Source organism: Lepidochelys kempii, chromosome 2 (genome assembly GCF_965140285.1).
Source record: "Lepidochelys kempii isolate rLepKem1 chromosome 2, rLepKem1.hap1, whole genome shotgun sequence".
NCBI lineage: Eukaryota > Metazoa > Chordata > Testudines > Cheloniidae > Lepidochelys > Lepidochelys kempii.
Window position 1 is genome coordinate 13,955,623 of NC_136381.1, and position 27,391 is coordinate 13,983,013.

General features: G+C 39.2%; 1 protein-coding gene and 1 long non-coding RNA gene across 4 annotated transcripts in view; both read right to left on the bottom strand.

Moving 5' to 3' along the window:
* Nucleotides 1–377: 377 nt before the first annotated feature.
* LOC140905839 (uncharacterized) lies at nucleotides 378–5,447 on the bottom strand. Of its 2 annotated transcripts, XR_012156958.2 has the most exons (3): nucleotides 5,251–5,447; nucleotides 4,763–4,821; nucleotides 378–1,437 (listed from the first exon to the last, which is right to left on the bottom strand). It is a non-coding gene; the product is annotated as an uncharacterized LOC140905839 (long non-coding RNA). The 2 variants fall into 2 exon arrangements; XR_013635250.1 differs by lacking the exon at nucleotides 5,251–5,447 and having other exon boundaries at nucleotides 4,763–4,888.
* A 519-nt stretch (nucleotides 5,448–5,966) lies between these two features.
* KHDRBS3 (KH RNA binding domain containing, signal transduction associated 3) overlaps nucleotides 5,967–27,391 on the bottom strand; it is a 193,525-nt gene continuing 172,100 nt past the window's right edge. The window contains exons 8-9 of one of the 2 annotated variants that reach the window (XM_073330059.2): nucleotides 10,140–10,198; nucleotides 5,967–6,361 (exon numbers count right to left, since the gene is read on the bottom strand). In XM_073330059.2, the coding sequence (XP_073186160.1) occupies nucleotides 6,270–6,361; nucleotides 10,140–10,198 (151 nt within the window). In that variant the 3' untranslated portion in view covers nucleotides 5,967–6,269. The remainder of the gene's footprint in view (nucleotides 6,362–10,139; nucleotides 10,199–27,391) is intronic. The other variant, XM_078851419.1, reaches the window with a different exon arrangement.

A 27,391-nucleotide genomic window follows, 5' to 3' on the forward strand; every position in this document is an offset into this window, starting at 1 on the left:
GAGCTACAGCAGTGCAGTTGTAGTATAGTGAAAACAGAGTAAAAAGGAAAATTCTTGGAAGATGTAAAACATAATTTTGAATAACTGAAACTTTAAGGTGATATAGCTAAGTGGTAAAGAAGTCACAGGAAGACTATTCTTTTTGACTACACCTGAAGCTCCTTCCAAACAACCAAAGGAGAAAAGAACTAAATGACACTCCATTGGCTTAAGGTAACTTTGAGAAATCAACGTGAAGAATAATCTAAGATCTGAAATCAATTTTCCCACCTCCCTATAAAAATCCTTAAAGACAATCTTCAACAGCCACTAAATGGTAATAAAACATCTCAATGTGCATTGATGGAGATGAGGAGTTTGAACAGAAGACACTTAAGTTTAGTGATATTCCTTTATTTTTCAAAAAAAGTAATATTTTGACTTGAAAATATACACTTAGCTAAAAAGAAAAGTCTGGTCTCAGTATGGAAATGGATTAACTGGCATGCACAGTGGCCGAACTTGTTGAGTTTCAAGAACTATCAGAAAGGAAAATGCATCCGATGGAAGTAAATTTCTGAAGTATGGGTGGAAAGCAGTTGGCTTTGTAGTCAGCTTTGCAGTAAGAAAAGGTTAAATTACCAGAAGTTTATTTGGGTTACAAATTATCACAATAAGGACTAATATAAAAATGAAAAAAACATTGGGGAAACAGGTTTACCAGGTACAAGAGAGCATATTTATCAAGACACAAAAACTAGCTTGAAATTCTTTCACTGGAAAACATGTGACCTTATATTATACGAGTAGAGAAGATACTTCTGTAGATATAAAATTATAACCACAGTATACCATAGAATAAGTGAAAGACAATGAACCATATAATACAGTCCACAGTGATTATGACCTTCATGTTCTATAAACAAATTACTGAAGGAAATTGAAATTGGGTTTATTCTCTCTCTACTAATCAGTCTTGCGTCAGGCACATCTGTTTACACTGAGCCTATGAGCAACACAATAGCTTCTGTGTAACACACTTGTTTTCATATTTACTTGTCCATGCTGCACATACAGTAGATAAACCACTTCCAAAAGTTAACTGTGGGTCTAGTCATAAGACTCCACACAAGGTTCGCTCATAGCTTCTGTGTAGGATTTACAAAGTCACTGAAGGAACATAAGGATGCATTATTGCTTTGTACTAGAGATTTAAATGGAGATTCTTTATTGACTTCTACATAAATAACATTGTTAAGTCATTAAACAATTAAGGGATTTTATAGCAGTTGTTAAAAATAAAGGATATAATATGATACACTTTAGTACTACAGTCCGTAAAATACTGGAAGAGAAACAGAACTGCATTTTCAAATTCCAAAGCTGATTTCATTGTTGACTAGGCACACTGGTGAATATAATAGCCTAAGCAGTCCATAATAATCACGACAGAAGTCCCTGGAAAAGAGGAAAACAAAATATGTTTATGTACTGGGAACTAATAATTATTACTGACTCTCTGGAGACTGTCAGATTACAGGCAGTGGAAACTGGCAATTGGAAATACAATAAATTTCTGTAGATTTATGGAAAAGAATGCAAAAAAAGGAGCTAATTGTTTAAATTTAGTACACAGATGACAATAAAGCCTGTGTGCAATATGGAAAAATTAATAATTATATGATTCATCAATTGTTAAGATATTATTCACTTGTGCTATTGGATTTGACTCTAGCGATATGTAGTGATTAACCAAAAGATGTGAGAATATAAAATTCTACACTGAATGAGCTAGCTCTTCTTAGTAATTAAGTTTGTCACACTGAATCAGGATTATCTAATATCTAAACTATCTTCCTTGGTAGGTTATTCCATTATTCCAAAGAAAGCTGGAGATATAATAATAATTCCAAAGAGGATGGGTCTAGACTGTTCTCAGTGGTAGCAGATGACAGAACAAGGAGTAATGGTCTCAAGTTGCAGTGGGGGAGGTTTAGGTTGGATATTAGGGAAAACTTTTTCACTAGGAGGGTGGTGAAACACTGGACTGCGTTACCTAGGGAGGTGGTGGAATCCCCTTCCTTAGAAGTTTTTAAGGTCAGGCTTGACAAAGCTCTGGCTGGGATGATTTAATTGGGGATCGGTCCTGCTTTGAGGAGCGGGTTGGACTAGATGACCTCCTGAGGTCCCTTCCAACCCTGATATTCTATCATTCTATGATAATAGAGGAAAATAAGGTCAAAGTGGGTTATTTTAGCAAGTGTTGAGAAAAGATTTATACTGCAAACACTGAACCTATAAAAGTGTCTAAAATTCTGCTTCAATGTAGTTTCAAAAAGAAAAGGAGTACTTGTGGCACCTTAGAGACTAACCAATTTATCTGAGCATAAGCTTTTGTGAGCTACAGCTCACTTCATCGGATGCATACTGTGGAAAATACAGAAGATGTTTATATACATACAAACCATGAAAAAATGGGTGTTTACCACTACAAAAGGTTTGCTCTCCCCCCACCCCACTCTCCTGCTGGTAATAGCTTATCTAAAGTGATCACTCTCCTTACAATGTGTATGATAATCAAGTTGGGCCATTTCCAGCACAAATCCAGGTCGTCCCCCCCCCACACACACAAACCCACTCTCCTGTTGGTAATAGCTTATCTAAAGTGATCACTCTCCTTACAATGTATACACATTGTAAGGAGAGTGATCACTTTAGATAAGCTATTAGGAGAGTGATCACTTTAGATAAGCTATTACCAACAGGAGAGTGGGTTTGTTGTAAGGAGAGTGATCACTTTAGATAAGCTATTACCAACAGGAGAGTGGGTTTGTGTGTGGGGGGGTAGAAAACCTGGATTTGTGTTGGAAATGGCCCACCTTGATTATCATACACATTGTAAGGAGAGTGATCACTTTAGATAAGCTATTACCAGCAGGAGAGTGGGGTGGGGGGAGAGAAAACCTTTTGTAGTGGTAAACACCCATTTTTTCATGCTTTGTGTGTATAAAAAGATCTTCTACACTTTCCACAGTATGCATCCGATGAAGTGAGCTGTAGCTCACAAAAGCTTATGCTCAAATAAATTGGTTAGTCTCTAAGGTGCCACAAGTACTCCTTTTCTTTTTGCGAATACAGACTAACATGGCTGTTACTCTGAAACCTTTCAAATGTAGTTTCAGTTTTTTGTTTTTGACAAAAAAAGATGTTCAATCAAATCCTTGCAGAAAGATCAAAAATATGGACATAAATTATAAAAATATTCCCTGTCCAAATATTTTAAAAATCTAGTGCTGCTATGGTCACTATTCACAAGGGTTCTTCTGTGTAGATTTAGATAAGGTCATAATAAGACCCATTAACTAAAACTGGGCCTAAGTGTGTAAGGGCTGCAGTTTTCATTTGATTGGTTCATAAACTGCATAGGGCTTAACATCAGACTTTTTATGCAACCTTAACTCTCACACTGAAACTATTTTTTTTAAAAGCCATTTTGAGGATGTGGACAAAATCATGTTAACATAGTAATTAAGGGTTTAACCCAGAAAGCTATGAACATTCAGAGAAGACAGTTTCAATATACCCCACTCTATTGTGCCTAGGAATAGCAGCAGCTGTAGGAGTCAGCCTTGCTCACTGATTTTGGATCTTTGCAATTATTCTGGCCAAGGCAGATAGACATCTCAGCTGAACTCTTTAACCTTTACAGGTCTTATGGGGCCTTTTGGCTAAATCTTAAATTAAGTCTTGAATTTGTTCCAGCAAACTTTGCATGTGCAAATGCAGGTTTTGTATATGCAAATGAAGAGACCTCCTAATGTTACTGTGTTAAACAGTAACTATGTATGCATTATTTAAAAATATATAGCTCCATTTAGACTACAAATTGCAAATTAAAGGCACCAAGTTACTGAAAAAGCTCCAGGAACCATTTATTAATCAATTAACCTGGAATTTGAATGTTTCTTATGGGATTAGCAGCTGGAACTACCATTCAAAGTAGGAAATAAACCCTTCAAAAGTTAAAAGTTTCTGTCCTAGAATGACTCATTTTTTATCGCACAGCACATAAATATGGGTGAATTATTTTTTAACCTAGTATCTGACTAACTTCATTAGAAAAAGTAATCCACAGCAAACATGCACAGAAGCAGTAGATTCACAGCTCTGTAAAAGATTTTTACGGGATTTGACTTTCCCCTTCACCAGTATTCAACATGTTTCTTGTGCAGAAATGTTCATTTTGGTTCACCAAGTCATCCTCTACCAATTTTTTTCGCTATCAAACTGTTCCCCACGAAGTTATTCTCAGAAAAAATATGGATTGGGACCTTTCTGACTAAAACTGTCAACATGCCTTTTCTATCAGGATTGAAGTTCTCTGTGGGGGATTGATGGCATAAAATTATACTCATTTCCCTCTACGTTCCTCTATTAGCTCGGCAACTGCTTTACCTAGTTAGCTGAAATTCAAAGTTAATTCTTAAACCTCAAGAATAGATATAATCCAGCAACAGCTAGGGGCACAATGGCACAGTTCAATATTAAGCTTTGCGTGTCAGACTGCCTGAAAAAAAGTACTTTTCTTTTTGGCAGACTCTTAAAGTAACTTCAGAATTCAAAATAATCACTGACTTTAGTGATTATTTAAGGATTAATCCAGAGCCTCGCAGTCATTAAAGTCTTTCCATTGATTTCAATGGGTTTTGAATTAGGCCTTAAAAATTCTTTTCTCTGGTACATCGTTTATCAGAAAGTTTAAAATATATGAACAGGTACATACCAAAGCATCAACCGATTTAGGTTTTTGTTCTCTTGGATCCCCAAGACGTTTACCGTTTCCTGACAAGAGAAAAGATCTGTTTACTAAATACAGAAGAAGACTTTAAAATATAAACTAAAACCAAACAATTCAAATTAAACTATTATTAAAAAGACAAACTGAATCATTAAGGAAAAGCTTTTGAAAACATTTGTAATGTTTAAGCACTGTTCTCAGTTACTAGAATTTATGGAAAAATAAGGTATTACAAACTACTAGTTATGAGGTTTTACATTTGTTTAATAGGGAATAGTTTGCCCAAATTAAACTGACTGAGCTAAGGATTTTTAGATTACTAAAACAAATTAAACTTTTTAAAATGAGAATTTAGGTGATCTTAAAGCCTTTCTAAAATCTAAAATGAAACTTTCTAATTTGTATTCTCCCTGATTTTATTGGTTATATTAAGATAAATTAAGTGAGATTAAAATCTTATTTGATTTATTTACCTTTGCAAATGAAGACCGTTTTAAGGGTTACACATCCTCTGCCTCTGACGAAAGCGACCTCAATTAGTCAAGTCAGAAAGTCTTTAAAAGCTTTGTGTTTATAGCTTCCAGCACGGAGCGAGGTGGTCATTAAGGTACCAAAATTCTCATAAAAATTCCAAAGTTGCACTAGTGAAAAAATGCTCAACAAGATGAAAACTAGTCACATCTTTTTCAGAAAATTCATTAGCTATTTTAAACCATTTTTAACCAAGATTTTTTTTTTATATGTGGCATTCAAGCAGATCCATACCATTTGGATATTTAAACATCATTTAAATCTATTGTGAGTATATAAATGTACATTTAGGTTTATACCATTTTTAAAAAAAAGCTGTACAGTGTTTAGTATGAGCCTTTTATGTTGATCATTGTTAGATGAATTTCTCCCTGTTTACTACTATTTATGAAGGTTTATTATAAAATAAACTAAAGCATAAAATTACTCTCACACACACTGATTTTCTTTCAAAAGTTTATTTAGTATCAAGCAAGAGTAAACTTTGCTTAACACTACAGAACATTTCAAGACTTGAGTTACAAAATACCACATTATTTGCATTTGTAATTTGCTTCCCTTTTTACGCATGTTTGCAAGAGAAAAAACTAGCAAAATGGTTGAAAAATAAAACTAAAAGAACTAAATTGCTGAAAACCTTTAAAATAAAAGGTTACGCTTATGTTAAAAGAATGGATTAACATATTTAGTAAACCTAGTTTTTGTTTAACACTAGTTAATCAGAGGTTATTTTTTTTTGATCACCTATTTTTCAAATACAGTCTGGAAATAACAAAGTTCCTTGTTTTACATATCTTTCTGTCCAGGTTGTTCTTTCAACAGAATAGTTTAAGTTCAGTCCAACCATTCAATTTTTACGCACTTTGATTTACTAAAAAGGGATTGTTTATAGAAAAAAATTACTTGGAACAGTATACAGGACTGGTGGAGATTGGATATTTCACAACATCAGACAGTAAAATCAGTATCTGGCATATGGCTGGTCTCTGTAGATTCCCTTTGTTGTCCTTGCTGAAGGTGCCTTGTGTCTTGAGTTGGTCCATTCTTCTTGCCCTGCAACGAGGAAAAGCAATCATAATTAGATCTTTCCTAATGGTCCTTGTGGCTGTGTTTGTTTTTACTTATAATTTTTTTTAGTTTAATTTTGGAATTCAGTGCTTTTGCACTGACAGTTGTAGAGAATGAAGTCTAATGTTTAGCCAAAGAACTGGTGAACTTCCCCATACTGCTCTACCACCATGCCTCAGTTCCGACTGGGATTAGCTGGGGATGAGAATGTGTTTAGTAACTATGATATTCAGTATGGCCTCTGATGAGGCTGCAAAGAAGGGTGAAACTTTGGAGGTAGATTGTGACGTGGGTACTTATACTAACAGGACCTGGAGTAAGAACATGAAAATCTATGTAGGCTACTGAACAGCTATAAATTCCTCCTCCCACCTAATTTCTTTTGGTCACTACCAATTTAGGATTACTTTGAATTAGAAAGCTACAAGTGAAAAGTTCCATAATTCCACTATGAACATTTGTGGCTTCCCTTTTGAAAAACACAACCTAATACAGCATTTGAGATAACAGTGGATTTCACAGAAACAAATACATTTCCTGTAAAGTGCAAGATCTACAGAGCTGGATTTTTTAAATAATCTTCAAAGAGCAAAGGACATTGCTTGCCTCGCTTGTAACAACAAAATGAATAAACACACAAATAAAGATTTTCACAACACACACTGAACTGCATTATTAAGACCGAATCAGAGTCCAAATGTGCTAGGCATAGAAAGACATAGGAAGACATGGTCCATCCCCAGGTGCTAACAATCTTTCTGCAAATCTCGAAATATGAGGCACACTTAACATTTTGTACTAAACTTCTGGCAAACAAGTTTGCCCTGGCAAATAACAAGCTATCAGTTTTAAGTAACAAAAGATTTAATGAGAAAATTTTAATTTTTTTTTACCTTAAATATTGTAACGCTACAAAAGGTTACATCCTCTTGTGTCCTGCATTAGGCAGGTTGTAAGCTTTATCACTATCGATTTTTCCCTTAGTGAGATACTCTGAGAAATCAGACCCCTACTGTCAAACAGTTAACTTTAATGCTGAAATATACGATTTAAGCAATGCAGTCCACAGAGACCACTTTAAAGAACCGTGAGGGGCAAAAATTGCTTGAAGTGACCTCCTCTTTTGATGAACTCATCTAATCAATGACTTTCCCTCAAGTTATTTGCATCGATTCAAGCTGATGACATGTGGCAAACCTATATGTTCAAAGCATTTGTTATGACAAACAAATCTTAGCTGAGGTCATCATTGCTTCAGGGAGGAGATATCGTAAAATGCACTTCAAAAGATACACCAGGAAATGGTTTTCAGTTATGTTCTAAAAAATGTCATAACATCCATTAACCACAGTCATGATTCACTTGCACCAGTCACTGGCAATTCATGAGTTTCTTAGCTTCCTGACTGATTGAAAACTGCATTTCTCTGATCTCTAGCCAGAGGTCTAACATTTATCCATGAAATAAAGGTGCCTTTTAACATGCTTTATGCTTCTAATCCATAACAGATTCCTTTAATTAAACTGGTCACCGCTGCACTTCTGATTTGAAAAAAAATAATCCTACCATTGTGGCATATGCTTTTTCTTTATTATGCGTTGTCTTGCCTTCGCACAAGTACTCCAGTACCCTGGTGTCTATTACATACCGAAAATACTTTTATAACTTTTATATAATTACTACCTGCTTGAGTTTACAGAACTGGAGCTTGGAAATGAATTTATACATCAAAAGACCATAAACTAAGTGTGAAATGTGCTCAATTCAGCCCTGATTCAGCAAAGAACTTAAGCATATGCTCAAGTCCCATTGACTTCAATGAGCCTTAAGCACATGCTTTACATTAAGCATATGCTTATGTTCACTGCTGAATTGAGGCCTTATGGCTCAAGTCTTTGCCATCCTTACTCACACTAAATATTATTGAAAAAAGAAAAGGAGTACTTGTGGCACCTTAGAGACTAACCAATTTATTTGAGCATGAGCTTTCGTGAGCTACAGCTCACTTCATCGGATGCATACCGTGGAAACTGCAGAAGACATTATATAGATAGAGACCATGAAACAATACCTCCTCCCACCCCACTCTCCTGCTGGTAATAGCTTATCTAAAGTGATCATCAAGTTGGGCCATTTCCAGCACAAATCCAGGTTTTCTCACCCTCCGCCCCCCCGCCCCCACCACACACACACACACAAACTCACTCTCCTGCTGGTAATAGCCCATCCAAAGTGACCACTCTCTTTAAAATGTGTATGATAATCAAGGTGGGCCATTTCCAGCACAAATCCAGGTTTTCTCACCCCCCCACCCCCCTCCAAAAACCACACACACAAACTCACTCTCCTGCTGGTAATAGCTCATCCAAAGTGACCACTCTCCTCACAATGTGTATGAAAATCAAGGTGGGCCATTTCCAGCACAAATACAGGTTTTCCAACCCCCCCGCCCCCTTTTTTTCAAAAAAACACACGCACAAAAACTCACTCTCCTGCTGGTAATAGCTTATCCAAAGTGACCACTCTCCCTACAATGTGCATGATAATCAAGGTGGGCCATTTCCAGCACAAATACAGGTTTTCTCACCCCCCCACCCCCATACACACACAAACTCACTCTCCTGCTGGTAATAGCTCATCCAAAGTGAACACTCTCCCTACAATGTGCATGATAATCAAGGTGGGCCATTTCCAGCATAAATCCAAGTTTAACCAGAACGTGGTGGGGGTGGGTGGTAGAAAAAAACAAGGGGAAATAGGCATAGGGAGAGTGGTCGCTTTGGATAAGCTATTACCAGCAGGAGAGTGAGTTTTTGTGTGTGTGTTTTTTTGAAAAAAAGGGGGTGGGGGGTTGGAAAACCTGTATTTGTGCTGGAAATGGCCCACCTTGATTTTCATACACATTGTGAGGAGAGTGGTCACTTTGGATAAGCTATTACCAGCACGAGAGTGAGTTTGTGTGTGTGGTTTTTGGAGGGGGGTGGGGGGGTGAGAAAACCTGGATTTGTGCTGGAAATGGCCCACCTTGATTATCATACACATTTTAAAGAGAGTGGTCACTTTGGATGGGCTATTACCAGCAGGAGAGTGAGTTTGTGTGTGTGTGTGTGTGTGTGTGTGGTGGGGGCGGGGGGGCGGAGGGTGAGAAAACCTGGATTTGTGCTGGAAATGGCCCAACTTGATGATCACTTTAGATAAGCTATTACCAGCAGGAGAGTGGGGTGGGAGGAGGTATTGTTTCATGGTCTCTGTGTATATAATGTCTTCTGCAGTTTCCATGGTATGCATCCGATGAAGTGAGCTGTAGCTCACGAAAGCTCATGCTCAAATAAATTGGTTAGTCTCTAATGTGCCACAAGTACTCCTTTTCTTTTTGCGAATACAGACTAACACGGCTGTTACTCTGAAACCTAAATATTATTGTACTCTGAAAATAATCCCATTGATTTGGGGGAATGTAGTAAATATGAGTAAGGGTGGAAAATGTAGCCCTTAGTGCTTATTTTTACTGTTATATGGCACAGATAGCAAACAGAATTACAAAAAAAAAAAAAAAAAATCCAAAACCCAACGAATATGTCTCAGTAACCATAAATCTTCCATATCTATAACAATGGGACTCCATACCAGCACAGAAGTCGATGCAAGTGTATCCTGATGCAGGATAGCAGCATTCCTCATGAAAATTCTTTTCGGTTTAAATTGATTTTTGTTTCAAAATTCTTTAAAATACACTGACAATTCCACTTGCAAAGCTACTCACCATAAGAATCATATGTTTCCTCACTAAGTCCGTGTCCATAATCATAGTAATCTGTTCCACTGTATGAAAAAAAGACAGACAACGTAAGTAATGCCATTAGAAATGTAGTGTTAAGCAGCATGTCTTAAATCATGATGGAAAAGAGTCACAAGGGACTTAGGCACTTCGCCTTTTTAGGTGCCAAAGTCCAACATTTAGGTGGCAGTGACATTCAAAAAAACATTTTTTAGCTGCCATCTGACGCTGTCGGTGCCTAAGTTTCTGCCAGAAGGCATGCAAAATCATCTAAATCTTGACACTGCACAGCTGCTCGGTGCCCTCGCTTATTTTACAGGGACAACATCCCACAATGTTCTCATGGTCCATACATTTGTAACTATGTATAACCTTTTGCTTTTTGATTATTGCTTTAAAAATATTTTACATGTGATCAAATGCCTACTGGATGTTTGCAGGACACTAAGCTACAAATAAGAAACACAGTTTAAAATACAAAATACTTGGTACCCAGTAGCCAAAGAAATCCAGATCCAGTACGGAATACATCACTATTTGGAAAGTAACTAAATTACAAACTGCTACAACCAAAGCCTTGTCTTCACTAGGAAAAAAAAAGCTGTGTTCTTATCTTATGTTGGCTAACAAGTGCTAACTAACATGAAGTAAAATCTAAGTCAAGATAAAGCAATTTGTAGTTTTAACAGGAGTTTGAAGATAGGTAAACCCCGGGCTCCCCCATAATCTTTTTATGTACAGAATAAACAATAGATGTATTGCAGTTGCATTTAACTTGCAGAGAGAACTACAGAGCTGAGACAGGTAATAAAATAGAGTTGTCAAATTTTGGAAAATACCTGGCCCAAAAGTGTAAAAATTCTGACATATGTAAATACAAAACAATAAGATCAGTGAATGAGTATCTGTTAATGCCAGTCTAAAGCTTCCTGAACTAAAAATTCTAGTAGTGTCTGCACTGTGAAATTCTGAAGACCTATATAAAAGAGCTAAAATTCTCATCTATGGTTTGTCCACCCATGTGATACAGACCTGTATATTAAGGACAAAAATTTGAAGCATACAAAGTAGCATAAATTTGTCCTACAACAGTTCAGTGATAAAACAATCTTAGTTTTGACAATCAAGAACTTTAAATTGACATTCTCTATCATTTCACACAGCATCAGATTATTTATTGTAAAAGACTGTCATCAAGTCTAGAGGTCTATAGCAGCTGAGCCCCATCCCTGTGCCTGTCAATCCTGTCAGATTACTTTTGCAGTGTTTCATTTCACAAACCTAAAATGTCTATTAAACAAAAAATGACTCACATTTTATGGCATGTAAACTGCAAAACCAATAAACACTGAAAGGGAGAAAACCACTTATTTGCATTATAAGTACATCAAAATTTATCTTTATTACCTGACAGACTGTCCAGCATTAATAATCAGGTCAAATAATAATGTAAAGTGCTCAAAGTTGCTCATTGAAGAGCAATGCTCTCTCTCTTCCCTGCACCCTCTCCTCTCAGGCTCTATTACAAAGTAATGCTGCTAAACCCTTTCATGGCTGACTTCTGTCTGAACTTGAGAGTCCATAAACAAATATGAAATTTTACACAAGTGGGCAATGGAATGTTTGTAACACAGTGAACATATTTGATGTAAATGGTCGTAGGGAGGACTGAGGAAAGGAGAAAATACAGGAAAATTGTAAGACTACCTATCTATCGCAGGTCTTCTTATAGTTAGAGCCCCATTAAATTATTTTATTTTTTGGGAATTTTGTCTTATTTTGGTTTATCCCCAAACCCTCACAATCCCCCCATTGTAATAACTGGCCCCACAAATTTACATATACTGTAAACTTAACTGTAAGACAATAACGTTTATAAAACACTATGTTAACCTATAACAACAAATATTAATGGAAAAAAGGTGCAAAAGGGACACAAAAAGACTAAATTAGTCCAAACAAAAAGGCCTATTGATATAACCTCAAGGACTGTGTTAACATCATGTCTGGTAAACAAGAGAAGCGTTGGATGAGAAATCAATGAACTAAAATTGGTGTGCTCAAAATGAGGTCTAATTAATGGGCTATTCCACCTATCACTCCCTGTTTATTCTTTTAAAAAGAAAAAGACTTTTTGGGGAAAATTAAGGGAAGAACAGATGTAAATGTTGGCTGACTGAAGAACTAGAAAAGAGGAAGGAGGGAGCTTCACCATGACAACTGTCACTCCTATTTTCTCATAGGACCCCTGACCTTCTTTGTACTAATCCTAAGAAATGTCCTAACCAGGCCGGGCCAGAGAGAGGGAGCCAAATTTCATTGCCACTCCACTGGCCCCGGCTAGGTCTCCAAACACCACATGGGAAGTGAGACTTTGCTGCCTCCCTCTCCATGTGTCCTTTTCCTTCCCACCTTATTTCTTTTCTTTCCTATCTCCCCTTTTCCTTGCGTCTAAGAGGAGTCTGGCTTAAATGGCCAAAACTGTATATTTTGCAACACCGCTTTGAGCCTTTGACCAGAAAAAGGCAGATAAATGCAATTCCCTAAACAGCCCAACATTGGTACAAGTTTGCCAGGTCTCAATACAGCTAATAAGACCACGTGTTATGCCCGTGTTTCTCCAGCAGTGAGGCTGCAAGTGCGTCAGCACCAGAGACAGAGGCTGCATTTTCTATCTTTGCTGTTCTCTTCTTTCCCCTCTTGTTTGTATTTGTCTTACTTTGTCTTCTAGAAAACAGGACTGGACTTCAAACGATAACAGCAACAATGATAGCTCCAGCTCATTTCAACTAACTTTTTCTCATTTCCCTACAAAGGACAGTTATTACCATTTTAAATACCACCAAAAAGAATCATAGAATATCAGGAATGGAAGGGACCTCAAGAGATCATCCAGTCCAACCCCCTGCTCAAAGAAGGACCAATCCCCAACTAAATCATCCCAGCCAGGGCTTTGTCAAGCCTGACCTTAAAAACCTCTAAGGAAGGAGATTCCACCATCTCCCTAGGTAACCCATTCCAGTGCTGTAATGTGGGGTAGGGTTTCCTTTTAAAAACTTGTTCCAGCTAAAAGGAAAGGGAACACGGGTTGTTGTTAGAATAAAATTTACTTAATACTTTATATGTCAAATGCTTTAACTCTTTTTCTCTCTTTTCTGTATCTTTAATTAAAGGTTAAAAGGAATTTTAATGGTATGTTTGCAATGGTTCTAAGTAGGCTGAGGATTCTGTATACAAAACTCTGTATGTTGTTTAACACTGTTTAATGTTGGACATTGACAGGGTCATGGTAACACCTTTGACTCCTTGGGCCTCTTTATAACATCTACATTAATATAACACCTCTCCCCCCAACAACCCTGACTCCAACTGCCCCCGTGCCCACAACCCTTGCCCCTCTGAGCCTTAGACACCCTCCTCCCCCGACTCCTCCAACCTCTGCCTGATGTCCAGGCACACTCGTCTCAATACCCAACCCGGGCCCTGACTCCTCTGCAGTGATGCCTAGTGCCCAGCCAGGACTCACCACTCCATCCCATGGAAGGAGCGGAAACCTGCAGTGCCGCGACTCCTTTGATGGGCGTGCTCAGGAGAGGTTGAGCACCTGCTTTCCATAGCTCCCTCACCACAATGACTGCCTCACTCAGGTGTCTGTCTCTCTCCTGCACTCTTCATGTGGCCGCCAAATCCCCCTACCAGCCCCGCCTCAGCACACACATTACACACGCACCATGAATGCATGGGACCCAGGCAGGGCCTTCCCTGGGCTGGTGCATGCTGTATGGTGGAAGTGATCCTATTAGCTCACTGTTCGCAGTTGTGGGTGCTGCCACTGGCCACTGAATCTCCCATGGTTGATGAGAAGCTTCGTTATTTTGTTTTCATTTTATATGTAGTTTTTTGTTTTATTTCTGGTTATTGTGTATTTGAGAAAAATATGAGGCTCTACCCATAATGCCTATCACTGCAGAGTCTAAGCAGTGCTTGGATTCAAAAGGTAACACCCCATATTTTCTTCGATTTATTAGTATATATCCATCCTCTTTGGAAACATATTATATAAAATATGAAGGTACTAAAATCACATACAGAAGAACTGTCTCATCCAGGAGCTAAAGATTTAGTTTTTGGTAACTTTCCTTTTATAGCTATTTACTTATAGATATTTACTATTGACAGAGCTGAGCACATTTTATAAAGAGTCTGCTATATTAGAACTTAAGCTTCCTTTCAAATTAAACATTTGAATTCATCCGCTGAAACAATCAAATAATTTCTATTTTTATGGCCATCACACTCCTCACAATTTACACCTATGCAGAGGGCCAATTTAAGCCTGCTATGCAAATAAAGGGATCTTCAGTTTCCAAAACTCTCAAACACTTTCAAAAGCATTAAAATATAAAATAATTAACTAAATAAAAAGTTTAAATATCTGAGTTTGTAAACAACCTGGATGCACATCTTTTTCACATATGTTAGAGCAACAAGTACTTCAATATCTAAAGATGCTGGTTAAAGATTGCCTAAAGTTTGTATTTGACTTTAAATTATCTAAATCAAGAGCACTGGAGGAGGCGGGGGAAATCTACTTTGTCAGTATTTCAATATTGCTCAATAATTTTTAAAATAAAAAAAAATTCTTTCCTCACATTTTTCTCTTTCTGAGATTCTCTATGCTTGCCCAGATGTCTGAGAATAGCTCCTTCCTGCCAGCAGATGGAGACAGTACTCTGAAGCTTTTTTTGGTGATCTCTGCTCTGTTTATAAATAGGGTCCTACCAAATTCACGGTGATGAAAAATGCGTCACGGACTGTGAAATCTGGTCTCCCATGTGCTTTTACCCTATACTATACAGATTTCACTGGAAAGACCTGTGTTTCTCAAATTGGGATTCCTGACCTAAAAGGGTGTTGCGGGGGCGGGGGGTGGGTCATGGTATTGCCACCCTTATTTCTGCGCTGCCTTCAGAGCTGGGCAGCGGAGAGCAGCAGCTATTGGCCAGGCGCCTATCTCTGAAGGTAGCTCCCCACCAGCATCAGTGCAGAAGTAAGGGTGGCAATACCATATCATGCCACCCTTACTTCTGTGCTGCTGACTTCAGAGCTGGGCAGTTGGAGAGTGGCAGCTGCTGACTGAGGGCTCATCTCTGCAGGCAACAGCACAGAAGTAAGGGTGGCAATACCCTACCATGCCACCCTTACTTCTGCACTGCTGCTGGAGGGGGCTCTGCCTTGAGAGCTGGGATTCCAGCCAGCAGCCGCCGCTCTCCAGCTGCCTGGCTCTGAAGGCAGTGCTACCCCCAGCAGCACAGAAGTAAGGGTGGCAGTTCTGCAAGCCCCCCTACAACAACCTTGGAACCCTCCCACAACTCCTTTTTGGGTCAGGACCCCTACGATTACAACACCATGAAATTTCAGATTTAAATAGCTGAAATCATGAAATATATGATATTTTTAAAATCCTATGACTGTGAAATTGACCAAAATGGACCATAAATTTGGTAGGTCCCTATTTATAAATATACTGCTCACCCATGTTGGCTGAAGCTTTGAAAGCACTAAGGACATATTTTCTCAAAAATATGTAACTTTAATTCTGAATCTAGTCTGACTGCCATTGGAATTTTAACTATCTACCAGATGCTTCTGTACATTCATATATCTAATATCTACAACTGTTTGTGTGTATGTAACTACCTGGATTTTGATAGTACCCGTGTAGTATCTTAGAGCTGAAGGGAAGGGAGAGTCTGAAAGATAGTAAAGAAAATTAAATTGTCAGGTAGGAAAAAATTCGCTTTGATTTTCTGTGCCAACCTAAAATCTTGGAACCTCACAAAGCAGTATGTACACAACAGAATGAAGGGATTAGCATCCAACAATAGACTTCAGTATGCTGCTCCTAATTGCTGGAGGTTGGACATTAATCATATAATGCTTAGAGAGAGTGTGAAGTAAGGCCCAAGTAAGTAGTTTGCATATTGCCAGGAGGGTAGTGTCTGATTTCTCTGTTTAAGAAGTCACCACTGATCAAGCAGAGTGAGCTTTGAGAGATTCTGTCACTTCCTTATCACCACACAAGTAAGCCACTTGGATGAACTGTTTTATCCACTTAAACAACATGGTACATAATGTGGACCTGCAACTGCCTGTCCTTTCTTGATGCAGTGTGAAGAATGTGTCTCTAATTAACTGAATTTATAAGTGTAGAAAATAGTGTAGAACAGGGCCTAAATTCTCCAATTCTTTTTGCTGTGTAGACTGTTTCTAAAAATAAAACTTTCGTAGACCATAGCTACAGAGTGATTTTTCATTAGGATACAAACAGCTTAGTAAGGACTTTCAGCTCCAAGCTCATGCCTCAAAGAGAAATGGCGGATTGATTGCTGGCCTTAACTACAGCCTGTTATTGCTGGAGATGGCTGGATGTTCCCTAAGTGACAATTATCTCCAGAAGAGTGGACTTCTAAAGGGCTGGCATTGATTCCCAAGTCCAGCCCATCTTGTAAGGATATTTGCTATTTGGACAATCATAGACTTAAACAATCTACATAACCACAAGACAGTGAACATATTCCATATTTTTGCATAGTGTACATGGGTGTACTCTAAAAATATACTATTAGCGATGAATTGGGATATAATGGCTCTCCAGGGATCAGTACTACCACATATCAAGGTATTCTCTAACACACCACCTTACAGGGGCATGATTGCTAAGGTTGAGGAAGTGGTCTCAGAATGGCAATTTGTAGTTTGGGGGAGAAACCCAGACCGTTAACTCTGATAGGGCTGGTCACTGGAGTGGAAAAAGAGGAATATTCTGGATGCCCTTTTTCCCAGTCAGTGCCTAGAGGTTGCTTTGAAGTGTAGTTCATAAGCAGCTAGTTGGTAGTTCTGGGCTGGTGCAAGGCATAGTGGAAGAAGTGACAAGCAATCCATTGTTTGTTGCTTTTGCTTCTCATTTTGCAATAGCAATTGTTTGTTTTTTGCAGGCTTTGAGACTAACCCCTTTGGGGAGAGGTCAGGATAGCTTTAGAAAGAGTAGTTGAGGAAACACAGTGGCAGGGAAGTTCTAATTTGTTTTTGAAGAGCGCTTTATGGGTAATGTCCAGTAAATTCCTGCTCAAGGAGACATACCCACACTAGCTTTGACTGACCTAACTTGCTGAAAATAGAGTGTAGCCACAGCCATACAAGTGGGTGGAAGAGCTAGCCACCTGAGTATGGCCCTAGCATCTTGGACAACTAGGTATTTGGGGGGGCTACCACTGCCACTTGTGCCACTGTGGCTACACTCTTTAGCACTCTAGCTTGATTAGAGTGGGTCTTGATCATAGGCGTGTCTCCTTGAGCTGAAATGTATACCTCTAGGCTGGAGTGTAGACATACTCTATGTATGTGGACCCTTTTGTTTGACCCGTGACAGACTGATAGCACAGAACAAGCGAACAGGGAACAAATGGCCTGTCAAAACAATTGTCTTATTTGGTCTGCAACCCCAGTTATGACACTGTCTGACAAATCCTCTTCCCCTGTCTTGCCCTCTCAAAAGTTATGTCAAAAACCTAAAGTAAGTTAGCTCTTCCTGTGTGACCGGTCTTAATATTAAGATATTTTCCCATCAATCAATTGTGGGAAATATGTCCTGGATTTTCCTGTTGGACTTAGTTGTTCTCAAGGTAGGGGAATCCTCACATCTGGTTTATTGCCTTGAACATCCTAGCGTTGAGTTCCTGTTCCTGTGTTCTTCTAGATCATCAGTGCCTGTTATGGACACTGCAACAAGACACGGATGTGGTCATGTGTTCTGTCATAAAGGTAGGATCAGGCGGATGAGAGTTACCATTTTCTTATGTCTTCTGTGTTAATCAGCAACATACAAGGTTTTCATTCTGCTGGAAATGACTGCCCAAGTTAAACCAACAAGACTGTCATACAAACAACATGACATCACTGAAAATATTTCAGCATATTGTCTTTATCTGCTGACAGAGATGAACTGTAGCCAAGCATATGGACTGGTACAGATGATCAAAAATAGCTGTTGGTTCATGAATCACTAGAAAAAAGTTTAGATACTATTACTCCCCCATCCCAAACCAACCAACCCACCCCACTATGTTAAAAGAACATTAAGGTTGCACAGTCAAGCACTCAAAAAATTAGGAAATGCGAGAATGAAGGTTGCTTTTGCAAAACTTACTTCAGGCCTCCTGGCCATATGCATTTTCACAGTCTTGAATTACATACTATTTTTAATCACAGGACCCCTGTTTGCTTTCTTTAGTGCCAATGATGGACCTGCTCTGGGGCTGAATCAGAATCTTGAAGGGGAGATTTATTTTTCCCTACTCTCATTCTTGGAAACAGCTGAACTGTTTTTTCTGAAAATTTTCAAAATAATTCAGTCTGACACACCCCCAGCATGGAGAATTTCAACCCAAACTGTTAAAGTTTGGCAGCATCATAAGGAACTGAAAATAGGGTCTTACAATGCGAAGCGTCAGGCAACCTTGGTGATAAGTGATGCCAACAGTCCTGCCTGGAATAACCATTGTGGCCTTAACAAATTTATTGTTCAGCATAGTATTTGAAGTCCAGAATTTTTAATACTTGAATATTAATTACAGTCAGATGTTATTAAAAATTTTGTGAATCAAAATACACACACAACACATTTAACATTGTAAATGAACTTCAATTATTTTAGAAATTTTGAATATAGCATTACAATTTGTGCTCTCCTTTGGTCTATGACAAGAATAATTTGTTAGTCACAGAACTGCTGCCCTACAATGATACCCACAAATATTACAAAGTGAACATTAAAAGGCTTTTGTTTTTAATTCAGCCACTGTAGACAAGGTGCTCCTACTTGGGAGTTTTGTTTCCCACTGCAAAATATTAATGCTGTACAAAATGTTGAGAAAAGCAGCAGAAAGGACACATGAAGTGGTGGTGATTGATACTTGTCGCTGTCACACTGCCAGCAGGAAATTGTCTCCCCATGCTGCAGATGAAGACATAGCATGAGCAAATTCCTCCCTCAGTAGCAGCTTTCTCTCCTACTTTGTGTGTCAGTCACTGGACATCTATACATGCAGGTGACCTGAGAAGTCTAAACCAGGAAGGAGGTAATGAGGAGCCACTGAATCGACAGCTGAGCATACAAGATCATAGTAAAGGCCCACCAAGCTATGAATATTTTTGCTTACAGCCATCTGCCTTCTGGTTCCATTAGGCTCTGAAAGGACATAACTAAAATAGGTAATTAGTTCAAAAGGGTAATAAGGGCTGACACTGCTCTCTCTGTTCTCCACACACAGCTTCTGATAATAAATGTGTTATGTGGACAGTGCAGGATGGTGGGTTTTTCCATTTACCCATCTTTGCATGTTCTCGAAAATTGATTGTGAGATTATTCCCGCTGGCACAGCATCCACTTTGAATAGAATACTGACCAGAGCAATAAGAGCTGTGGCCACTGTAGCCCCCTGACCATCCCTATTTGGCATCGTAGATGGTCTAAAAGTTGCAGCTGTTGGTAAGGCAGCAGAATTCCACTCTGTATATTTTGGAATGATTCCTAGGTGCTCTACAGTTACTCAAGCAGCCATAAGAACAGAAGAATGGTCATAGTAGGTCAGACCAATCGTCCAGCTAGCCCAGTATCCTGTCTTCTGACACTGGCCAATGACAGTTGCTTCAAAGAGAATGAACAGAACAGGGCAATTATCAAGTGATCCATCCCATGAATCCAGTCCCAGCAACTGGCAGTCAGAGGCTTAGGGACACTCAGAGCATGGGGTTGCATCCCTGATCCTCTTGGCTAATAGCCATTGACGGATCTTTCCTCCATGAATGCATTTAATTCTTTTTTGAGTCCAGTTATATTTCTGGCCTTCACAACATCCCCCACAAACTAGTTCCATAGATTGACTGTATGTTATGTGAAGAAGTACTTCCTTTTGTTTGTTTTAAACTTGCTGCCTATTAAATTTCAATTGGGTGACTCCTGGTTCTTGTATTATGTGAAGGGGTAAACAACACATCCTTATTCACTTTCTCCATGTCATTTATGATTTTATAGACCTGTATCATATGCCCCCCTTAGTCATCTCTTTTCCAAGCTGAACACTCCTGCTACTGGTTTTAAACTCTCCTCATAGGGAAGCTGTTCCATATCCTTACTCATGTTTGTTATCCTTCTCTGTACCTTTTCCATTTCTAATGCATCTTTTTTGAGAAGCAGTGAAGGATGGGTATTGTCTACCCTGTCCCTGATACCTACAGTGATAGTGATATTTCTTGGATCACAGTTTCAAAGAAGCCCCCCTCTATTTTCTTCTCCAAGGGAGAAAGTGTCCTGGGTCACTCACTATAATAAATTAATAACCGCAGAGAGGACAGGTTTATCCCTTATTAGAGATAGGGACCAGGACAATGGCAGCAGCTCTAGCAAATGGAGAGGAAATCTAGACAAATTGGAGGATTGGGCCAAAAGAAATCTGATGAGGTTCAATAAGGATAAGTGCAGGGTCCTGCACTTAGGACGGAAGAACCCAATGCACAGCTCCAGACTAGGGACCGAATGGCTAGGCAACAGTTCTGCGGAAAAGGACCTAGGGGTGACAGTGGACGAGAAGCTGGATATGAATCAGCAGTGTGTCCTTGTTGCCAAGAAGGCCAATGGCATTTTGGGATGTATAAGTAGGGGCATTGCGAGCAGATCGAGGGACGTGATCGTTCCCCTCTATTTGACATTGGTGAGGCCTCATCTGGAGTACTGTGTCCAGTTTTGGGCCCCATACTTCAAGAAGGATGTGGATAAATTGGAGAGAGTCCAGCGAAGGGCAACAAAAATGATTAGGGGACTGGAACACATGAGTTATGAGGAGAGGCTGAGGGAGCTGGGATTGTTTAGCCTGCAGAAGAGAAGAATGAGGGGGGATTTGATAGCTGCTTTCAACTACCTGAAAGGGGGTTCCAAAGAGGATGGCTCTAGACGGTTCTCAATGGTAGCAGATGACAGAACGAGGAGTAATGGTCTCAAGTTGCAGTGGGGGAGGTTTCGATTGGATATTAGGAAAAACTTTTTCACTAAGAGGGTGGTGAAACACTGGAATGCGTTACCTAGGGAGGTGGTAGAATCTCCTTCCTTAGAGGTTTTTAAGGTCAGGCTTGACAAAGCCCTGGCTGGGATGATTTAACTGGGAATTGGTCCTGCTTCGAGCAGGGGGTTGGACTAGATGACCTTCTGGGGTCCCTTCCAACCCTGATATTCTATGATTCTATGAAACTGTGGCCAGCATCAATCCATGGCTGTATTTAAGGTGCATACAGCACCTTTTTTGTTCCAATGAGTTTATTTTCTTTAAGTTTGTGAAATAATTGGGTCAGGTGTCAGCATCTTGCTCTGCCTTTAATGTAGCTGCTGATCTATCTCTCTGTCATCTCTGTTGTGACGCGTTTCATATATTGATAGATATTCGATTCCATATTATTTTGTTCAGGTAGACTCAAAATGGGGACAAACAAAACAACGTGGCCTGTAAAATACTGTCACATACACAGAAAGTGAGTATGCAGACTTCCTCCTATCCAGCTCTTTGGAAATGTTACTTGATAAGATCATAAGAGACCAATTACCACGTCTTTATCAAAGTCGCTGAAGAAACAGCTACTCCAATAATTGTACTTACAAGTTCCACCAAAATTTCCTGTAAATTCTGATTCTCCCAAATGCTCTTAAAAAGGACTACACAAGTGACTATTCACTCCATAAGTTAAGGAAAAACAACATTAACTTCTCATCATTTAAAAAAAGTGTGTCTACATTTAAAATGAAAAATGTTCCCTACATTAAAATATTGCATAAACAAACTATGCAATCAAAATTGGCTAAGCCATAATATGTAGCCAATACAAATTCATAAAGGAAAGGAAATACCAAGTTTTGGACACCACTTAGCTGTACCTAATTTGCATTGCAGGAGTGATAAACCAAGGTCTGAATCTTGGACCTACAGCACAGACCTCTACCACTGGAGCCAACTTAAGGAGAAGCTCAGTAGCCTGTTATTCTTTAGTGAACCAGCCATCACAGAGGGACTGAACATGCACTTTTGCAATGAGTTACACTGTCATCTCACATGATCCATCCATTGTAAAGCAAATAAACCCCTTGAGGGCTCTATGCCCCACACACACACTCTTCCCTTATTAGATGAATATAATGGTCTTCTCTACACCCTTTTGTCCTGGCTCAAAGAGTGTACATTTTGTGTGTATAAACTATATAATTTTTTCAACTCTCTCTCTCAACTCCCAGACTTTCACCCACTTGCCTAACAACCCATAAAAGACAATTTTCCAAAGATGACATAAACCAGCTCTTCCTCTGCTCATAAGTGAAGTTTCATAGTTTGTTTTTTTTGTTTTTTTTTTAGAGCTTTGGCATCTCCCCCAGCCCTTTCCAATTTGCTGTTTTTTTCTCCCAAATGAAAGTTTATTTGAATCACTGCATCTAAAAAGACTGTTTCCAAAAAGAAAGTGTTCAAAAGGGTCAGAAAGTAAAACTGCAAAATTTCATCCAGCTCTAGTGAAAACCATCAACATGTTGAATGCAAATATGCAAACCACTTTATCTTTGAAAAAAATGTGGTCTTGGTAGAAATTCTGGTGCATTCTTTGTAGCATTTAGAGACTAAACTGAACTTTTAGATTCAGCACTTTTTTCTGCCACAGGGCAGCATCCGTTGCTTGAAGTTGAGAAGGTTAAATTGCACACTTTACTTTTAATATAGTATCACTTTATTGGGAAAACAAGAACTTTCAAAAGGACAGGAATAGGCAGATGGCTCATTAAAGCCTGCTCTTATAACCATTATTTGTTATTCCTATAACAAGTCAACCAATCATTTTAACATCAAGTAGTACCTTTTGAAGAGATGTGCAGAGAGAGATTTAGCTTAACAATTCCCTCTCATAGTGGGAGTTGTATAGCTCAGTCTCTGCTCAATGGTTTGAAAATTTACCCACAAACAACTGTCTAGGTGATCACAAACACAGTATCTAAAGTCCAGATCCACAAATGGACTTAGACTTTTAAGCCCTAGTTTTAGGCACCACTGCAATCCAGAAAACTGCTTGGCTACTGTGTAACCCAGTAGACACAAATTCACTTATGCCTAAATTTTCATTGTAAAAGTCCCCATGTCACTTAAGTTTCTGCCTCTGGGCGTGCATACTGCTGCCTCACTCTAGGTGTCTGGATGCCTCTCTCACACCTAAGCCCCAGTGCGATCCACAAATCAGGGAAAGACAGACATTCACCCATGTATCTTGCCTGCAAGGCCCAATCTGGTAGGCATGCTCACAACCCCATTCAAAATCCAGATGGAAATGCAGGTCGTGGAGTCTCCCTTATAATTTTTAGCCCCGTGCTTAGATCACTCACTCAGGCTGTATGAGAAAGAGGTTCAATTCCCACTTCTGCATGATAGGGAGAAAGGTTTTGAACACGCGGATCTCAGCTCTCAGGCTGAGATCAAAGCTTTTGATATGATCTCCCACAGTATACTTGCCAGCAAGTTAAAAAAGTATGGATTGGATGAATGGACTATAAGGTGGATAGAAAGCTGGCTAGATTGTTGGGCTCAACGGGTAGTGATCAACGGCTCGATGTCTAGTTGGCTGCCGGTATCAAGCGGAGTGCCCCAGGGGTCGGTCCTGGTTTTGTTCAACATCTTTATTAATGATCTGGATGGTGGGATTAATTGCACCCTCAGCAAGTTCACAGATGACTAAGCTGGGGGGAGAGGTAGATATGATGGAGGGTAGGGATAGTGTCCAGAGTGACCCAGACAAATTGGAGGACTGGGCAAAAAGATATCTGATGAGGTTCAACAAGAACAAGTGCAGAGTTCTGCATGTAGGAAGGAAGAATCCCATGCACCGCTACAGGCTGGGGACCGATTGGCTAAGCGGCAGTTCTGCAGAAAAGAACCTGGGGATTACAGTGGACGAGAAGGTGGATATGAGTCAGAAGTGTACCCTTGTTGCCAAGAAGGCGAATGGCATATTGGGCTGTTTTAGTAGGAGCATTGCCAGCAGATTGAGGGAAGTGATTATTCCCCTCTATTCGGCACTGGTGAGGCCATACCTGGAGTATTGTGTCCCATTTTGGTCCCCCAACTAAAGAAGGGATGTGGAAAAATTGGAGAGAGTCCAGCAGAGGGCAACAAAAACGATTCAGGGGTTGGGGCACATGATTTAAAATGAGAGGCTGAGGGAACTGGGGTTATTTATTCTGCAGAAGAGAAGAGTAAGGGGGGATTTGATAGCAGCCTTCAATTACCTGAAGGGGGGGTTCCAAAGAGGATGGAGCTAGGCTGTTCTCAGTGGTAGCAGATGACAGAACAAGAAGCAATGGTCTTAAGTTGCAGTGCTGGAGGTCTAGGTTGGATATTATGAAACACTATTTCACCAGGAGGGTGGTGAAGCACTGGAATGGTTTACCTAGGGAGATGATGGAAACTCCATCCTTAGAAGTTTTTAAGGCCTTGCCTCACAAAATCTTGGCTGGAATGATTTAGTGGGTGTTGGTCCTGCTTTGAGCAGGGGACTGGACTAGATGACCTCCTGAGGTCTCTTCCAACCCTAATCTTCTATGAGTGCCCAAACCACTGGGAAATAGCATATTCTGCCGTAGAGCCCCTCAGTTTCTCCTGTTGAAGATATTCCCTCTTGAACAAAGAATTAGAGTCACTGGCGAAGAGACATTGGACCCTGGATCTCCCACATGGGTGTCCTAACCCCAGTCAAAACAATCATTCATTTGCTCTCTCTCCCTGGCCCAGTTACTAAGTATGCAGCCCCAACATAGGCACAAAACTCCTCAATAGGGGTGTGGCTTAGGACATACCTTTCTGGTCAGCATCTCCTATTGGCTCGTTTAGGGATCACCCTGCCTAGTGTGCTGGCATTTGTGCATTCCACCCTTATTAACTTTTTAATTAGTTACTATTATAAATATCTGCAATGTATAAATTCTGAAGATCTCACATCTTAAGATTACTTGCTTATTAACATCTTTCTAAAGTAGAGGTCACACTTCACCTACCCTTTCCTAATGATTTCAGCTCTCCAGTAAGCAAAGGAGAAAGTCTTATGTCCTATTGATTCTCTTCCACCTTACCTGCACGGTGATAATTCAGACAGAGGTTCAAAAACTGTATCTGTGGGCGAAACTGAAGAATTTGTGCAATATGAATGAGTTAAGTTTGCAATCAGAACATTTTTTTTGCATTTCCTGAATACTTAAAATATGACCTTAATGTTCTTGTGTTTGTATTATAATTATAGCAAATAATAATAAAAAAGCTATAGCAGTTCTCCAAACTGATTTATTTTATTTATTTTTTAAGATATATCCTTCAACAAAGTTTAGGGAGTATTACTTACATCATTTATAGCATACCAGCTAGATTTTGGTTTTTTCCAACCGTTGAATTTCCAGGCTTATAAAACTCTGTCTATTCAGTATCACTAACGCTAACTAAAGATACTCCTAATATTTATTATACTTAGTAGCTCCCTGATCTGCACCTTGGACCACCATTCATTTGATTACCCTTCATCCGCTTTCCCCTATTTTCTGAAGTATCTACGGTATGTTAGCCTCATGAATTCCATTATCGTTCGCCTCTGCTAACTGCCTATGCAATAATTTGGAAGTTTATCCTTTGATAGCATTCCAACTGCTCTACATTTTTTATAACGTTTATTTGCAGACTAATCATTTGTGCAAAGCATCAAACACTTTTCTTAACCTCAAATAATTTGCTAGATTTGGGGCAAAATTTTCAAAAGCACATAAGTTACTTAGGAACCTACAGCTAGATCCACAAAAAGGTATTTAGGTGCCCTAGTCCATAATTTAGGCACCACTGCCATTCTCAAAACGACATCCTTCCGGTTCTGCAGTCAGACCTGTCCAACATCAAACAACCTGCTTGGAGCCCTCTCTGAAGCCAAAGCCCAGTGGTCCTAAAGTGGGATTCTCAAGGTAGGTATTCCCCCGCCTATCTTTCAGGCAGTCTCCAACCATGGCTTTCCACCTGTCTCAAAAGACAGCCGGGTTAAGCAGGTTGGAAGGGAGAGAGTGTGTCAGAGCCTAGTAGTTAGGACACTCATCTGGGAGGTGGGAAACCCAAGTTCAAATCCCTGCTCTCCCTGATTTGGAAGAGGGACTTGGAACCCAGCTCTCAAACATCCAGGTGAATGCCCTAACCATCAGGTTATTGAGTATTCTGGAAGGTGGGTTCTCAATTGCAGGATTACTGAGACGCCTAACAATGTAAATTTAAAACATTGAGCCTCACAAACAAAATGTCAGCAATTAAATTTTAGTACAATTTTGAAATACCATCATCTGCAAATCAATTCATTAATGAAACTTTAAAATTAAAATTCCCATAATACAAAGACACTGCTGCTTACCAGTTTAAGAAACCTTTTTCTGATTGTATGCTTAGTGGCAGCTCTGGACTGAAATTATGCTGACAATCACAACCAGTTTTCAGACTGTTTTCGTTATACCAAGTAAATTAAAATTAAATATTGTTGCTGCTCTGTCTGATGAATTGCTTTCTATTCTGCTTGTTTTGGTTTAGAATGTTGTCTGAGGGTTTCTCAGTTTTATTCTCTTATTTTTAGTGCATCTGACTCTTTGTTGGTCTCCTATGTTTAGTTTTGACCTCACTTTAATATAAATTAAAATGTCACTGCCAACAGCAGCCTGGGAAAGAGTGAGAACCAAAACTATGTAGTAATTTTCCAATTGAAGTAAAAATTTGGAAACCTCCATATATCTTTACAAATGATGCCCGTCTAGAGAAGCAACTAATAAAGGGATGGAAAAGGAAAATTTAGACTGAGTATCAGGAAAAATCTTCCTGACTTATATTAAATTGTAAAATTGTTTCCAATGACATTCAACTGGTTGAGGTGAAAACCAAAGCTGGTCAGGAAAAAAACCTTTGATGGAATTGTTTTCTGAAGTAAAATGCAATTCCATTGAAATAAAAATGCCTTGCAAAGTCATGCTGATTTTTACCAAAATTTAATTTAGGAAAAATAATAAGAAATTTCCAACAATGTCAAAACATTTTTGACACTGTCTAAATGAAACATTTTGACTTTTCATTTTGAAATGACTTCATTTCAAT